Source organism: Odocoileus virginianus, unplaced genomic scaffold (genome assembly GCF_023699985.2).
Source record: "Odocoileus virginianus isolate 20LAN1187 ecotype Illinois unplaced genomic scaffold, Ovbor_1.2 Unplaced_Contig_4, whole genome shotgun sequence".
NCBI classification, from domain to species: domain Eukaryota; kingdom Metazoa; phylum Chordata; class Mammalia; order Artiodactyla; family Cervidae; genus Odocoileus; species Odocoileus virginianus.
The window spans coordinates 1,035,712-1,053,307 of NW_027224321.1; the positions used below are offsets into that span (position 1 = coordinate 1,035,712).

The 17,596-nt window shown below is 54.7% G+C and overlaps 1 protein-coding gene across 2 annotated transcripts in view; it reads left to right on the forward strand.

Annotated features, from left to right (window-relative positions):
* The window catches only part of SH3BP4 (SH3 domain binding protein 4), a 95,563-nt gene that overhangs the window by 69,355 nt on the left and 8,612 nt on the right, over positions 1 to 17,596 (forward strand). For both annotated transcript variants that reach the window (XM_020898866.2, XM_020898867.2), the window contains 2 exons: positions 4,628 to 4,878; positions 10,282 to 12,641. In XM_020898866.2, the coding sequence (XP_020754525.2) occupies positions 4,761 to 4,878; positions 10,282 to 12,641 (2,478 nt within the window). In that variant the 5' untranslated portion in view covers positions 4,628 to 4,760. The remainder of the gene's footprint in view (positions 1 to 4,627; positions 4,879 to 10,281; positions 12,642 to 17,596) is intronic.

Sequence of the window (17,596 nt, forward strand, 5' to 3'; positions counted from 1 at the left end):
ACCACACCTGGCGGGGTGCGGGGGGCAGTTTGAGCTGGAGGGACCTTTGAGAAAATTAAGGGCATGGGCTTCCCTGGTGGCTCAGATGGTCAAGAATCCCCTTATAATGCAGGAGAGCTGGGTCCAATTCCTGGATCGGGAAGATCCTTTGGAGAAAGGGCATGGCAACCCACTCCAGTGTTCTTGCCTGGAGAATCCCACGGACAGAGGAGCCTGGCGGGCTACAGTCCGTGGGGTCGCAAAAGGTCGGACACAACTGAGCCTGTTTCCACTTTGTTTCATTTTCATGAATTGGACCAGGGTAATAATCGGGGGTCTGACAGCCACGAGCAATAAAGTGAGCTCTAGTGTCAGCCAGGCGGGAAGCAGAGAGCGTTTTTTGCAGCCACGTCTCCTGGAGCCGTCCCGGCTGGGCGGGGTGGGGGTGAGGGGTCCCTCCAGGCATCTCTGGAGGAGGAGTTGCAGAGCCTCCTGTGAACCCTCACCCTGATGGTGTCAGGTCGGGAGGTGCCGGGAGGAGCACGCCCGACAGGCCTGGCCCAGCCCGGCTCTCTCTGCTGTGAAGTAACATCCCCGAGGTGAAGGCTGGTGTCTGGGGTGGATGTTGGGACTGCCCTGGGGAAAGTAGCCGTGCCAGGCTTTCCATGGGGCCTGGAGCACCACAGACCAAAGGGCTCTGGTCCCAAGGAAGGGCATGAATGAGCGCGTTCATGCGCGTGTGAACGAGGCTTCTGGTCGTCAGGGAATTAGACCTCAGTTCGCAGCTCCAGCTGGTAAGTGGCGATGATGTCAGGACCACACAGCTGGTGGCTTCCAGGTTCCTTGCGCTGCAGCCTCAGTGAGGGTGTCTGTGCTTCACAAGGACCACACTTCTCTTACTGTAACTGCCGGCACGCTTTCTGCCTCCACTGGCTCGGGGTCATGGTGGTATCTGCCATCGATAACACAGCAGAAACTGGGGTCAGTGTCCCCAGCTCCCAGCGGTGTGCTGTGGTTTGTTCTCCTGCCCACCTCGAGGCCCTGGTTCCTCCTTGGCAGCAGCAGGGGCAGCGGGAATGCGATCGCTCTTAAATCTTCATCTCTGCTTTTCTTGGCTGCTCCCGCAAAGCCGTCTGTGTCCTGTTGGGGCCTCGGCTGACTTTTTGGCCACTAGTCTCCCAGCCCTGCGTAGAAGCTGCCCATCCAGACTTCCTCCAGCTCCTGTGTTGAGGACATGGGTTGCCTGCCCTTTCTCCAGGGTCTGTGCAGGGTTCTGACGGGGTGGGGCTTGTCTGATATCCCCTCTCCGTTGCCAGGGCCACCTGTGTCTCTTCCCTCCCCCAGCTCTGTCCCTGGCTTCTCCTAAACTGTGTCAGTAGTCCTCAAAGACAAAACAGCACTGCTGCTTCCAGCGGTGTCGTCAGCAGCCATAGTCATCTTTCTGGATCAGAAAGCTTTGGTGGCTTTCCCGTGGCGTCCAGGGCCGAGACTGGCCCCTGCCCTCCTTCTCCTGCGGTGCTCAGCCACCATGTCCCCCAGACTCATGGGCCCTGCTCTGCCTGGCGCTAAGTCCTCGCACTTTATAACCCTGGTTTCCTTCCCCTGCTCTGGGCAGCCGGCCTGCCTCTGGGGACCCTCACCGATCCCGCAGGCCCTGGGGTCCTCGGGAGCAGTAAGGCCTCATGACTGAGCCCACCCTCACTTTTATTTATTCTCTCCACTAGATGCTTCCCCAGATGTGAGCGGGGGGGGCTCGGTGATGCTCCAAAAGGGAGGTGGGGGGAGGCAGGGGACAGGGGCAGCTCATCTTTCATCCCGATCTCTCGAAGCTTGGTCAGGGTTAACCGCCCTGGGGAGCCCCAGGGATCCTGTTTCTGGGAGCACACCGCTGCTGGGGTTCCTGGGTCCTGACCGGGAGCCTGTTGCGGTGGCGGGGAGGGGTTGCACTGGGGGGCGTGGGGCAGGAAGTGTGACCGACTGAGGGCGTGACCCCGAGCGCCATCCCTGGTACTGCTGAGTCCTGGGAGCATCCTGGCCCGGGGTGGGGGTGGGGGGCTGGCAGATTCCACAGCTGATGGCATCTCCTGACTTTAACCAACCCCCACCTCCTTTCCCTGTTGCTGCCTCCCCAAGAGGCCAAGAATCACAGGTAGGAACTGTCCTTAGTTTGAAAGCCCACCTGTAAAACTCGGATTATGGGTGCAGAACCGTCACGGAGTTTTGCCCCCACCGATCCACCCGCCCACAAATCCCATTTTATCCTCTGCGTTGATTCCCTCCAGGAAATGAGGCTTCGTCTTTTGGATCCAAAATGTTTTCATGTCCTCTCATTTCAGTAACCAGCTTTCACACGCGGCCGCAGGCTGCCTGGTCGGGACAGAGCCGCCTCTGGCCGAGTCACCAGACATCCGGTCCGGCTCCAACGTGGCCTCTGCCCAGTCATGTGGCTGCCGTGGCTGATGGGGAGGTGGGCTGTGTCCCCACCTGGAGGGTGGGCTCTGGGCAGGCAGCTGGGGGAGACAAGCTTGTGTGGGGGGAGGCCAGGAGACCAATCCATGTCACTGTCCTCTCTCCTGGAGGCCCAGCTCAGTTCTCTGCAGAGAGGAACCTGGGCGTAGGGCAGCGGGTCTGAGCACATGGTCAGCCATAACCTCACAGGGAAGGAATGGAAGTCATGTGGGAGCCCACTTGATCGGGGAAACCATCCAGGTGCTTCACCCCGTCCTTCAAATAACTGGAGTGCCTGTGAGTGCTGGTGTGTGAGTCCAGAAGTGTGTGTGTGTGTGTGTGTGTGTATGATGGGGCAACTCTGGATGGGCTGGAGGACTCCAGGATGGGAGACGGGTGGGAGGGACCACGGTCTGGGCTCAGGTTGGGCAGGTTCGTAGGGAAAGTGTCCCCCAAGAAAGACGGCCGCACCTGACCTCCCCCTTGTGCACATGCATGCCCCCCCCCGGCCTCCGATCTTGGGTTAAGGGTCCCATTCCTGGCTGCCTTCTCGCTGTGTCCTCACCTCACCTGGCAGGCAGCAGAGAGAAAAGCAGGCTCTCTGGGGTCTCCTTCGGTAAGGACACTGATTCCACCCGCTTCATCTACCCTCACCCCACCCCCTCCTCCCCTCCTCATCTCCAGATATCCCTGCAGGGTGTCAGAGCTCTGACAAAGGAGGGGGGTTGCATTCAGCCCACAGCCAGCCTTCTCCCCAGGGTGCTCAGGTGAGGGAATGTGGCATCCTGTGAGACGGCCCAGACTCTGCCCTTGAGCCGCTGCCCGCGGGTCACTCAGAGCCAGGACTGCGGCTCCTGATGCCAGGCTGTGGTGGCTGAGGCGGGGAGTCCAGGAGTCACGGGGTCTGGCCCCTTGTTCTCAGCACCTCCCCTGTGTTATCTCTCTCTCCTTTGGACAAATCAGGACGGTGCTCTCACTGTCCCACGTTACCAGCATGAAAGCGAACCTCCTGTTCGGTGCTCCACCACGGGCTCCTCCCCAGCAGATGGCATGCACGCAATCTGGGTCTGCCCGCAGCACACGGAGCCTGGGGCCAGGCTCCGTTCTGCCCACTGCGGCATCGCTGCGCTGGGCGGTGCTGGGGCTCCAGGGCCCGCTCACAAGTAAGGGTGACCCCCCCACGTCAAGACGAGGCCTCTCCTGCTGTCTGCGGCCAGAGCAATCCAGAAACGGGGGCCCTGCGGCCAGGGTTCATGAACCCGGCTCTGTGGGGTGAAATTCACCTGCCCTTGGCTGCCCGCTGAGCTGAGTGCCGTGGTCACCTGTGGCCAGCTGGAGGGACGTTGGCCCAGGTCTGCTCTGGGAGAGCGTGTGACCTTCCCTGCTCTGCAATTGACTCCTGGCTGGTACTTTCCTGTCCATTGGCCCTGGTGAGGGGTCTGCTCAGAGCCAGTTACCTTGTTCATCACCAACCACCCCCCTTCCCTGCCCCTCCCCCCCCACACACAGCCCTGGGTGCCCCTTCCCAGGAAAACCGAGGCCTCAGAAGGGAAGCTGTGTTCTTTCCCACAAGATCTTCCTCTCCCGGCATGCTAACAGCACGGTGACTCAGTGAATGTACCGCGTTCCATCTGCAGACGTCACACGAGAACACCTTGCATGCACAGGTGGCCACGTGTGTGTTGTGTTTGTTTATTCGGGGGTCCAGGGAGGGTCTAGGGGAGTGTGTGGGCAGGGAGCAGGCCCTTCACACCCACTGCAGTGATGCGAAGCACGGCCCACCCCAGACTGGAGTCAAGGGGACCAGCCACTTTCTGTGTACGCTGAGCTTTAGTCCCCCTTCCCCGAGCCCCGGAACCAGCAGCGTGGACAGATGCTGTTTTGTTCTCCTCTTTGGCTGTTATGAATGGGCCGGCCAGGTGCTCGAGCAGATTTCACAAACCTCATTGTGGCCCCCCAGCAAGAGGGGGTGCACACAGCAGGCCAGGGAACACTGCTGGGACTGTGTACCCCGAGACCCATGAGACAGGCATAAGGGGGCATAGAAACTGGAGCCTGAGCCCTGCTGTGTTCTCTCGGGCCAGGAAAATTGACGCGGCCTCTGGAAGAAGGAGGATTGCCTCTTGCCATCGATTTGCTCTTTAACCCATGTCTTTTCGCTTGCTCCAGGGAAGTTCTGTTTTTCTTCCACCCCTCACAGGAAGAAGCACATTGCCGAGCTGACACCGTCGCGCAGCATGGTTGCCTGAGACAGCAGCTTCTGTGCTCGCTGGAGTAACTGGAGGGAGAAGTATGAAACCTTAGCCCGTCGGCCCGGGGAAAAGCATTTCGGGATGGCGGCTCAGCGCATCCGGGCTGCCAACGCCAGCGGCCTCCCGCGGTGCAAGTCCGAGGGGGCCCTGATTGACCTGAGCGAGGGGCTTTCAGAATCGAGCTTTAGTGATGTCAAAGGTGAGCCCCCGGGGACGGCACTGGCTGAGGGAGAAGACGCAGCATGCCAGCACCTGAGACCCAGAGACTCTCCCGCTGCCAGGCTGCCAGGTTTCGAGTTCAGACAGCTGAATCCGTGCTGCCTAAACTTCGTCGTGTTATGAATTCAGCCCTGAAACAACATCCCCGTGTGTGGTTTTGGTTTCATGTGTTGGGGAGGTTGTTTTGAATTTTCCCCTGAGTAATGAAACAACTTCTTAATGAAGAATATTCTTTCTCTTTATGTGAGTTTTGGTGACATTGATACAGGAGCGTGGTAGAACAGAGAACCAGGGGGAAGGAGAGTGTGGTGAGTCAATGAGGTCCCGAGAGCCCCTGGAGAATAGAAGGGGTGGTCTGGGACAGGGGTCAGCATGCCTTCTCTGCAGGAGGTCACAGGGTAAATACTTGAATCCTTGAAGGCCATACAGCCTCTGTCACAGATGTTCAGCTCCGTGATTGCACCAAGAAAGCAATCATAGAAGAGAGTGAACAAGTAAGCATAGCCGTGTTCCAACAAAACTTGACAAAAATGACCACCTGGATCACAAAAACAGCTGACAAACCCAGGGGCTAGAGTTGGCCCACCCCTGGTTTAGAGGTGGACCTGGGTTTTAATCACTGAGTCTGGGTTTTCCTAATAGCTCCATAAAACTGGGCTGGTGGTGAAGTCTATTCTTAGACACTAAGAATAGTGTCTGGTGGGTCATTTTTCTCCATCCTGCCCTCACTAGCCAGCATGGTGTGTCTCCTGTGAGGTTCCTGGCATCTGATGTTTCATCATCATCATCATTAGCATCATCATCACCACCATCATCAGCTGACTTTACCGGTGAATTCTGTTGAAATGATCCACTGTGCTGCCTAGAGACAGCTCAACAGCAAAAGCTATCTCTTTACCTTTATATCATTAGTCCCTGGCACAAAGTCGGTGCTAAATAAACATTTCTTGAGCTAAACTGCTTTTTCCCAGATAAAATCGTGACACTTTACCCTGATGTAGTAAACTCTGTATGTGCACGTTTCTGCCTTTTCTCTTCCATTAATCCTCAACTTCTTCCTCTTCCTGTCCACCGTTTATTCTCATGACCCTGAGCATCGCTTTAAATGGTCTTCTAAAGAAAAGACTAGCCAAGGTATCATGCCTGTGTGCTCAGTCCCTTCAGTCGTGTCTGACTCTTTGCAACCCTGTGGACTGTAGCCCACCAGGCTCCTCTGTCCATGGGATTCTCCAGGCAAGAATACTGGAGTGGGTTGCCATGCCCTTCTCCAGAGGATCTTCCTGACCCAGGGATCGAACCTGTGTCTCTTATATCTCCTGCACTGGTAGGTGGGTTCTTTATACCACTGCCGCCACCTGGGAAGCCCCAAGGAATCAGGAGGCTTTATTAATAAGAGCAGCGGACCTATTGGGTGTTGCTATAAATAACCAAGCCATTTATTTTGTGTAGTCGGGTATTGGGCAGTGTTTTCCTTATAACCCAGCTACTCACAGTTGAAGCGAGAAACTGGGAACTTAAGTTGTGAGGTTTGGGCTGGGGATATTGAAATGAAGGGCAGAGAGTGGAACGTTGAAAGATGATGACGCTGATCCTAAAAGAACGCTGCAGCTGGGAGGGAAGGCAGGCGAGCCAGCCAAGGGTGTGAGGCAGGGCCGGTTAGCTTAGAGGGTGGGGTGGGAAGAGACCCCCGGACCACACTCGCGAGGGGGCACCCTGTGGCCCAGACAGCTCCCTGCACATCGTGATGATGAAGCCAGCTTCAAGGTGGGATCTTATTTCAGGCAAAATATCTGCTGCAATGTCATCTTCCCCTGATAAATGTTTTTTCCTGTATAAGAACCAAGGCAGAAGGGTAGGAAATGTATTATTCAGTAAGTTGAACCTCCTGACACCCGGGGATATTTTTTTGTATTAAAAATCAAAGTACCTGTGAATCTGGGCAGCACTCTCCAGAATTCATTAAGATGGAATTCGATAGGGATTTTCCTGCATCTGACTTAATGGAAGTCCCAGCCTCTTGTCCCCGGGTGTCTGTGGCGCTCGACTGATAAAGAGGCAGGTCTTCACAGGGAGCTCACTCCGCGGTCCACCTCCACAGGGTCCCGACTGGAAGGGGCGCTGTCTCCCATCGGATGAGCCTCATCCTTAAGTGAAGTCTGTAACCAATCCTCTCCTAAGAAGAGAGCTTGGAATATTAAGTAAAACCATTTTTATTCTTCAGTCTTGGTAAGACTCAAGTGATCATTTGCACTGATACATTTTTCTCAGGCTACATCCTGCTTAATAGCTTTGGTTTTTAATTAAAAAAATATTACTGTAAGGGAATTATTCTGGAGGAACGTAATAGGGATATAACTTTTGAGGAAGTCTAACAAGATTTTCATAGCCGGCCAGCTTTCTTTCATTTTCATTTGGTTTTAATTTTTATGTGACACTTTCATGAGACGTGTCAAGGAAACAAAAAATTGTTTGTATTCCTGGAGCCTGTGGCTGGAAAACAAAGTAGGACGGAAGATCTTATGCTATCCCTTGGACCTCAGCTGACCCAGCTCCCTTCTTTCCACCCCCCCTCGAAGCTGATGTCTTTGGCTTGGCTGTTTTTATTCACTCCCTCCTTTCTGTGTTAAGTGATTTCTCTCCGGTGTGATTTTACAGAAGGGCAAAGCCAGGGGAATGCCAACTTTGACTTCAGTGAACACCTTGTTGCAATAACATGGATGTTGCTTCTCTGCTGTAAGCAACTACTGTGAGCAAGACGTACCTTAACAGAGCATACAACCTAGTGGGGCAATGGAACCCTCCCCCCCACAAAAACCAAAATAAATATGTAAGGACATTTTATATCGGTTGATGATAGATGCTATGGAGAAAAATTAAATTAGGAGGGGGCTTGAGGTGTTTATTGCTTTATTTATTTTTTAAACATTTTATTTTGTATTGCATACAGCCAATTAACAATGTGAATTAACAAAGTTTCAGGTGAACAGCGAAGGAACTCAGCCATACATATACGTGTATCCATTCTCCCCCAAACCCCCTCCCATCCAGGCTGCCACATAACATTGAGCAGAGTTCCTGTGCTATACAGTAGGTCCTTGTTGGTTATCCATTTTAAATATAGCAGTGTGTACATGTCCATCCCAGACTCTCTGTCTCTTCCCCACAGCAACCATAAGTTTGTTGGTTTTGTGAGTCCTTTGCTTAGACTAAGCATCATTATCTTCATCACTTCATCAGCATCGTCCCATTTAATCCTCACCAGAGCCCATTGAGGATAGATGGTTTATCCGTCATGAACAATCCCAGGCTCCAGAGATCCCACAGCTGCTAAAGTGAAAGTGAAAGAAGTCGCTCACTCGTATCCGACTCTTTGTGACCTCCTGGACTACACAGTCCATGGAATTCTCCAGGCCAGAATACTGGAGTTGGTAGCTGTTCCCTTCTCCAGGGGATCTTCCCAACCCAGGGAGCAAACCCAGGTCTCCCGCATTGCAGGTGGATTCTTTTACCAGCTGAACCACCAGGGAAGCCCTACGGAGCCCACCTCCGACGATCCCAGAGCCAGATTTTCCCTGACACCCCAGACTTGGTGGTAGGTGACAGCTTCCAAGGCCTAGGTACACACCCTGCTAAGCGTATCTCTGTAATTTAGTTAATGTAAATAAATAGAAACTTCCTACCTTATTTCCTGAGAGTTTGCTGAAGAAATACAATTTAATTTATTATCATTTCCTTTATACAATTCAATTTATTATTATTTCCTTTGGGAACAGGAAATGGGCAGGTGAATTTTTTTGGCAGGAGGGCCGATTTGATAGACTAGTATATCTGTTGACTTAGTCATATATTAGACAAGATGAAAGTGTAGTTCCTCTAAAAATGTTCTTTCTTCATTTGTTCACATAGACAACTAAGAAAATTTGCTCTCGTTTTTCTGTTACAGGAAGGCAGCAAACTCTGTAAAACAAGACACAGATGGGGTGAGGAAGGGGGCCAAGATATGGGCTTATTTCCGTCAGAAAAAAAAGTCTTCATCCTCTTAACCCTAATCCTCTACGTATATGTACTTTGTCACCTATGGGAGGTTTTTAATTATCCGTTATTTTTCAAAACACATCCTACTTGTTTAGATGACTTTTTCTTTTCTGCTGTTCCAATTGCTGCCTACATTGGTAACACATAGTTGGACACCAAGACCCATAAATTAGCTTGAGTCAGTTGTTTAAAGTGTTGGCATTTTTTCAAATTGCTTAAAGAGTTGTTCAAAAGAATGTGAATTACGACTGAACCTTCAACCTTTAATTTTCAGGGGATGAGGGAGAAATCATTTCATGGTGTTCTTCTGAATGATTGTTTAAAAGAGGTTGAAAGAGACCCGACTCAAAAATCTTATTTCATATAAACAGTTTGAGGAAAAATGGGTTTAACTTGGGAACCAGGAAACGGGTCTGCTTATCAAGGGTATGTTCCCCTTGGTTTATGTATTTCATTTTGAAGGGAGAGAGTGGAATTGGTTCTTAGACACAGAGATTCTTGCTGGAGGGCTTTTCTGGTCTTTGGTTACATGCACTGGGTCATTTAATACTGTTTTTTCTAAATCACTTTCAACTTCTCTTTTGACCTAACAACAGTCCCAATAAGTTAGTTACATCAAGAAAAGTTAAAAGTTAAAAGGAGATGTTTAAAACCCCAGTTGGTGTTGTTCAGTCAATAAGTCATGTCTGACTCTTTGCGACCCCATGGACTGCAGCACACCAGGCTTCCCTGTCCTTCACTATCTCCTGGAGTTTGCTCAAACTCATGTCCACTGAGTCAGTGATGCCATCCAACCATCTCATCCTCTGCCACCCCCTTCTCCTCCTGCCTTCAGTCTTTCCCAGCATCAGGGTCTTTTCCAATGAGTCAGCTTTTTGCATCAGGGAACCAAAGTATCATTGTAAGTACAGCATCAGTCCTTCCAATAAATATTCAGGGTTGATTTCCTTTGGGACTGACTGGTTTGATCTCCTTGCAGTCCAAGGGACTCTCAACAGTCTTCTCCAGCACCACAGTTCGAAAGTATCAATTCTTAAGCGCTCAGCCTTCTTTATGGTAAAACCCGGGACATCTGATGATTCCATCATGCTGATTTGCGTTTCTGTGGATGGTGGAGAGGCTTTCTACCCGACTTAGACTGTGATTGGGATGTGATGGAATTTGGGGAGAATTCAACCAGGTGAATCAGACCCCAGATTTCACTGGTTGATTTCTGTCGGTTATGCCTGGTTTCTTGTCCCCATGTCGGGGGTGATGGTTTCCCAGGCCTCTTTTCTCCGTGGCTTGGGACAATATTCTGCCTCTTCCCGGGAGCCCACCCTCACCTCCTGTTCTTTATTTTGCACAGTGCCTTCTCCCAGTGCCTTGCTCGTTGACAATCCCACACCCTTTGGAAACGCGAAGGAGGTGATCGCAATCAAGGACTACTGCCCAACCAACTTCACCACCCTCAAGTTCTCCAAGGGCGACCACCTGTACGTCCTGGACACATCGGGCGGGGAGTGGTGGTACGCGCACAACACCACTGAGATGGGCTACATCCCCTCCTCCTATGTGCAGCCCTTGAACTACCGGAACTCCACCCTCAGTGACAGTGGGATGATCGACAATCTTCCAGACAGCCCGGACGAAGTCGCCAAGGAGCTCGATTTGCTCGGGGGCTGGACGGATGCCAAGAAGGAATCCAGCAAACCCTACAGTAATAATCCTTTCTGGAACGGGGTCCAGACGAACCCTTTTCTCAACGGGAACATCCCGGCGATGCCCGGCACAGACGAGCTGATGCCCAGAAGCGCCGTGGACTTGCTCCTCTTTGACACAGGGACATCCTCCTTCACCGAGTCCAGCTCAGCGACCACTAACAGCACTGGCAACATCTTTGACGAGCTGCCAGCCGCCAGCCGCCTGCCCGCGGAGCTGCCCGTCAAGCGGGACAACCCTTTCTTCCGAAGCAAGCGTTCCTACAGCCTATCGGAGCTCTCCGTGCTCCAGGCCAAGTCCGACGAGCCCACGTCCTCGGGGTTTTTCACGGGCTTGAAATCACCGGCCCCCGAGCAGTTCCAGAGCCGCGAGGACTTCCGGGCCGCCTGGCTAAGCCACCGGAAGCTGGCCCGGTCTTGCCACGACTTGGACTTGCTGGGCCAAAGCCCTGGGTGGGGCCAGACCCAGGCGGTGGAGACAAACATCGTGTGCAAGCTGGACAGCTCGGGGGGCGCCGTGCAGCTGCCGGACACCAACATCAGCATCCACGTGCCCGAGGGCCACGTGGCTCCCGGGGAGACGCAGCAGATCTCCATGAAGGCTCTGCTGGATCCCCCGCTGGAGCTCAACAGCGACCGCTGCAGCTCCATCAGCCCGGTGCTGGAGGTGAAGCTGAGCACGCTGGAGGTGAAGACCCACCTTATCCTGGAGATGAAGGTGTCAGCCGAGGTGAAGAGTGACATTTTCAGCAAAAGCACGGTGGGCCTCCAGTGCCTGAGGAGCGACTCCAAGGAGGGGCCCTACATCCCCATGCCTCTCGCCTATAGCTACGGGGACACAGTCCAGGTCCAGCTGGACAACCTGGAGCCCTGTATGTACCTGGCCATCGTTGCCCATGGCCCGAACATCCTCTATCCTTCCACGGTCTGGGACTTCATCAATAAAAAAGTCACCGTGGGTCTCTACGGCCCCAAGCACATCCACCCGTCCTTCAAGACAGTGGTGACCATTTTCGGGCATGACTGCGCCCCAAAGACCCTCCTGGTCAGCGAGGTCACCCGCCAGGCCCCTAGCCCGGCCCCAGTGGCCCTTCAGCTCTGGGGCAAGCACCAGTTCATCCTGTCCAGGCCCCAGGATCTCCAAGTCTGCGTGTTTTCCAACATGACCAACTACGAGGTCAAAGCCAGTGAGCAGGCCAAGTCAGTGAGAGGGTTCCAGGTGAAGCTGGGCAAGGTCAGCCGCCTCATCTTCCCCATCACATGCCAGAACCCCAGCGAGCTCTCCGACTTCACCCTGCGGGTTCAGGTAAAAGACGACCAGGAGGCCATCCTCACCCAGTTTTGCGTGCAGACCCCCCAGCCGCCCCCCAAAAGCGCCATCAAGCCGTCCGGGCAGAGACGCTTCCTCAAGAAGAACGAGGTGGGGAAGATCATCCTGTCCCCGCTGGCCGCCACCACCAAGTACCCAACATTTCAGGACCGCCCCGTGTCCAGCCTCAAGTTCGGCAAGTTACTCAAGACGGTGGTGCGGCAGAGCAAGAACCACTACTTGCTGGAGTACAAGAAGGGCGACGCCATCGCCCTGCTCAGCGAGGAGAAGATCCGGCTCAAGGGGCAGCTGTGGACCAAGGAGTGGTACATCGGCTACCACCAGGGCAGGGTGGGCCTGGTGCACGCCAAGAACGTGCTGGTGGTGGGCAAGGCGCGGCCCAGCCTGCTCGCGGGGCCCGAGCTGAGCACGTCGGTGCTGCTCGAGCAGATCCTGCGGCCCTGCAAGTTCCTCACCTACATCTACGCCTCGGTCCGCACGCTGCTCATGGAGAACGTCAGCAGCTGGCGCTCCTTCGCCGACGCCCTGGGCTACGGGGACCTACCGCTCACCTTCTTCTGCCGGGCCGAGCTGGACAGTGAGCCCGAGCGGGTGGCGTCCGTCCTGGAGAAGCTGAAGGAAGACTGCAACAACACGGACAACAAAGACCGGAAGTCCTTCCAGAAGGAGCTCATGATGGTGAGTGGCCGGCGGGTCTCGGCTTCATGAAGGCTGGGGGCCCAGTCTGGCCTTAGAGCCCTGGCAAGCGCGGGCACGGGCGTGGTTTCCTCAGTTGGTAGGCCCGGGGTCTGGGGCCCCCTCTCTGCTCCCGGACACTCACGTGCACCTGGGGACAGGCATTTACGTGGGCCTCGGAGAGGGGAACCCCAAACAGCTCAGCGCCACCAGTGCGCAAGGGTCATTCAGGTCTCCTCCCGTTGACTTTGTGAGCTCCTCGGAGGTCCAGAATACATCTCCCCCTGCCGGTTGAGAGGGTCAGGGTACAGGGGGCCTGTACCTTGCTCCTGTTTAGACCTCCTGGGAGGAGATCCACCCTTTCGCTGGATCTCCAGCGGGACCTGTGTCATGAAAGTTTGATGAACCACTGCCCCAAAGTCTGACTATATCAACGATGTGACTTTTTCTCTCCAGGCCTTACTTGAAGGCTCCGCCCTCCTCAGTATCACTTCCTCCTCCTCCTTTTTGCTTGTTTGATTTGGGGTGACTTGTTGCTCGGCTGCTCAGTCGCGTCCAACTCTCTGCCAGCCCCGTGGACTGCAGCACGCCAGGCTTCCTCATCCTTCACTATCTCCCAGAGCTTGCCCAAACTCATGTCCGTCGAGTCGGTGGTGCCATCCTATCATCTCATCCTCTGTCCTCCCCTTCTCCTGCCTTCAATCCTTCCCAGCATCAGGGCCTTTTCCAGTGAGGCGGCTCTTCATGTCAGGTGGCCAAGGTATTATTAGGGCTTCAGCATCAGTTCTTCCAATGACTATTCAGGGTTGATTTCCTTTAGGAAACGAGTGAGGACAGCCTCTGTTTTGCCAGCACAACCTGGACACTGGAATCCTAAGTAAAGAGAGGGCGGTTAGAGCCCCCCCTGCTGGTTAGAGCTCTTAAACCTACCGGAAAGCACCTTCCGGACCCATTCACAGCTTCCAACATCCTGGGCTCCGCGCTGGTCACTCTAACTGCCGGTGCAGTTACCTGGGAGAAGCTTAATGTCTTCTGGGCGTCCCTGGTTGAATTCATGCCAGCAGACATTCTGTTGATTCTTTCTGTAACAGAAGCCAACTCAGTTCCCTTTCCCGTCCCCCGATACGAACACGTCACTAGTTTTTGTTCCCGTGGGAAACCTGTGGCTTGGTCATAGCCTTCTTTTTTCTTTTTCCACCCTTTCCACACAGCCCTTTTCACCTCCTAAGCCCTGTAAGGTATGACTCCCAGCGCCCCTGCATTTCTGCCAGCTCAACTCCCCTCCTTCCCCCAGCACCTGCCATTCCGAGTGAGTGCCTATTGCAATGGATGGGTCCGGTGTGTCTGTGGGTGTGAGGGTGTGTGCGTGGATGGAGGTGTTGCATTCACATCCTGTGCTGCCCCCTGGGGCTGGGGGGCACAGGAGGGATACGGTCCACGGGGGCATGGCCCCTGCTGCAGGGAGCATGAATGGCAGCCTAACAGGAAGAAAGACATCGAGAAAGACCCCTTGATGGTGGCCCCACAATAATACAAAGTGCCAGACACACAGAGCAGAATAAGAGCCTGACTTTGCCCACAGGAGGGAGGCTGGACCTGGAGGTGGCAACCAGGAGGTCACTGAGGGCATCCATCACTGATGGCAGCTTCAGTGGGGAGGAAGCCCGTTGTCACGGCAACAGCGGTGGGGATGAGCTTGGGGTGGGTGGGCAACAGAGGAACCTGCCCAGGCACTGGGTGGGGCTCCTGCACAGCGAGGAGCCAGGGCCCCCACTTAGGGGGTGTCCCGCCAGCCCACCCGCGAGATCAATTCTCACAGTTTGCGTCCAGCCTGAGTTGCACGGTGCTCTCGTGGATGGACCTCGTGCAGGGGGTCAGGAGGGAGCCTCCAGCAGGGATTCTCCGTGATGGTGGAATGATGTGCATTCATGAACCATGAAGGGTATTTAATCGTTCCTTCATCACAGCTGGAAATCGCTTACCTTGAATGGGGCAGGATGAATGGACCTGGGCGGACCGAGGGGGTGGCACTCAACTTCCATTTCCAACTCATTTCTTTTCATCTTTTTGTTCAACTTGGGGAACTTTCTCTGACAGCAGGTCTTCCAGGAAACTTCCTTGGGTTAGTGTGTGTTGGGGCGGGGGTGGACCGTGTGCGACTCAGACCTCCCCCGTCCCCTACCAGCCCCGCACCCACCAGGACTCCCAAGAAAGGAGGAAATGAAACCTGACCTTGGCAGGAACGTGGCCCCGGGACAAGGTTAGATTTGTGGTGCAGCAGTGAAACCGGTTTTGCAGTGTTTCCCCTCTCCCGCCCCTCCCCGGCTCCTCTCCTATCTCCTCATCTTGTGGGCTGGCAGGTTTGAATGATTGGCCAAACTTCTAGAAACCACAGGCTGATTTATCCCAGCGTGTCTGGGGAGTCACTGGAAACCAGGTGTTTTATTTCCAGGGACTTAACAAATCAGTAAGGAGTCAGACTTCCTGCGGCCTCAGTGGCTGATTTAACCCGCTCCCCGCTCTTCAGCCCCGTCACAGGCAGACCACCTCCTTCCCACCCCTCTCGTTTTGAAGGTCGTTTTCCGTTCAGTTATGACTCCTTGGTTTGGAAGCAGTGCTTGAATGAATTAAAAGTGGTGAAAGTTTTCGGACAGTAAATTTGCAGGCAGATGAGAAGGAAAAAGGAACCAAGGACTGAGTTGTCCAGCCTTCCGCTGCCCTTAGAACAAGGTCCAGCCCCTTCCTCTGGCCCACGGGCCCTGTAAGACCCGGCTGGGGCCATACCTGCCCCCGCTCACCGGCTGCACCGGCAGCCGTTTCTGTGTGTCTTGGACACACCTGGCCGCCCCTGCCCCGGCCTCTGCACGTGCCGTTCCCTCTGCCTGGAATTCTCTCCGCTCCTGTTTCACGTGGTTGCATTTTCTGTCCTTCAGATCCCGGCTAGGATGCCCTTGTCAGACCTTTCCTGCCGCCCTCGATGAAGCCTCTGGGTCACTGCACCAGACTCACTGTGTTATTGTAGCCTTGTCTTCATGGCGCTTTCTCAAATCCGAAATGCTCTTGTTTACTCGTATTCATGGTCCTTATCATTAGACTAATTGGATATGAACTCCACCAGGGAGAGGATGCTGGCACACAGGAAGCACTCACATATTTGATGAATGAGTGAATATGTGATTGAATGAATGAGTGGTGCAGGCTGAGAACATGACCTGGACGCAGTCTCCTGAAGTCAGGTGTGTTTCTGTTCTCTGGCTCTGTTCCTTCTTTCACTGTTTTAGTACATCTGTTCAATATCAGAGCTGGTCCGGCAGCATCTTATGTAACCGTGACCTCCAGCTGTTTCTCTGTGGCCCTGTCCCACCCGCACGAGTGACCACCGTGGAAAGCACCCCTCTGTCCCCGGTCTGCCCAGCTCTCCAGGACAGGCCCTGCTGTCTGTGACAAAAGATGGCTGTCCAACACGGGTGACACTACGCCACCCCGACTATCATGAAAGTGGGGGGAAGCAAGACGCTGACCCCAAGGAGAGTAGCCAGGATGGACGGAGCTCGCGGAGCACCCCCAGGCACGAGAGAGCATTGAATGAACCCCCATAGGATCACTTGGCTGGCGGGACTTGTGAGTTGGGAAGATGTTGGAATTGGCACCGCATATTTGAAGAGCTTCTGAAGTCAAGTTCTGTTGTCGGAAACAGGCCCGGGGAACGGGTGATGGGTACATGGCTGCGGCTTCTAACAGAGCTCAGAAGAGCCAGCCCGTCTGGCCAGGACGGGTGTTTTTACTCCGTGTTCATGAAACATGTCTCGGGTGTCTGTCTGCTGTGCCCTTATTTGGGGTGTAGGGTGTTTCATCTTTCCTTGAGGGAGACGCAGAGTGAACACCCACAGGAGTGCAGGACAGACCAGCGATGGGTCCCAAAGAAAAGATCTCCTTGACGTGAGTGGACCAGGGAAAGGCAGTGTCAGGGAGGGGCTGACACGGGGTGATAGGCCGTGACCCCCCCAGCAGAGAGGGACCGTTGAGCTGAAGGCACAAGATGGGCAGGAGCCAAGGGAGCAGGGGAGCAGGGCGTGGGGAAGAACCAGAGGCCGGGGAGGCCAGAGGCTGGGCTGAATCGAGATGACTGCGCACTGACGGCGGGGTAACAGCTGGATACCAGCCGGGGGTAACCCAGGCTGGATGATGCCCATGCTTTATTCCTTGGGGTGGGCCAGGGGATGGCATAAGTGTTTTAGGGGACGGGAAGGGGACCCAGGTGTGTCCTCATCCTTGGGGACCCACCCAGGTGTGTTGATGCACCTTGTCACCTCCCAGCCTCCAAGCCACACAGCCGACAGTCAGTGCCCACCCCGCCGCCCACCGCCCCATCCTTAGCCTTAGCAAGAGGGTAGGCGGCCTGTGAGGCAGCCCTGGGCTTTCTCTTCCATCCTACCATGCTGGGTGGAGGTCAGATGGCCCCAGGTCTATGCTGTGGCCCAGAGGGGTGGTTCCCAGGCCACGTGCACATCCACGCTGACCTTCAGAGCCCCCTGGGGTCCTGGGTTTGGCCCGCTGCTGTGGCTCATCCCAGGTTTTGTTTTTTTCCAAAATGAAGATAGTCCTCATTGGCTTTTCTGTTTGTGAAGACGGCAGATGCTCTTTTTGCATTGCTATTTGCCAGTCCTGAGAAACAGCAGCAGAAGCCCCCACCCCGGCTCCGGGCCCGTCTTCCAAAGCAGCCTGTGTTAGCGATCTGCAGTGTAGACAGCGCGGGTCTTCCTCTGTTCCCTGGGTTTGCCCTGCACTGTCTGGGCAGTGAGCATGTGAGCAGGCGACTCTGGGTCTGTGCGGAGCTGCAGTCCGCAGCGGGGTGGATGCTCTGGTCCTCCATCTCCAGGATGGTGGTGGCGCCTGGTCTCGCCATTACCAACACTGCTCCGCGGCAGGTCCCGGCCCCGTGACTCTGCAGGCTTGTC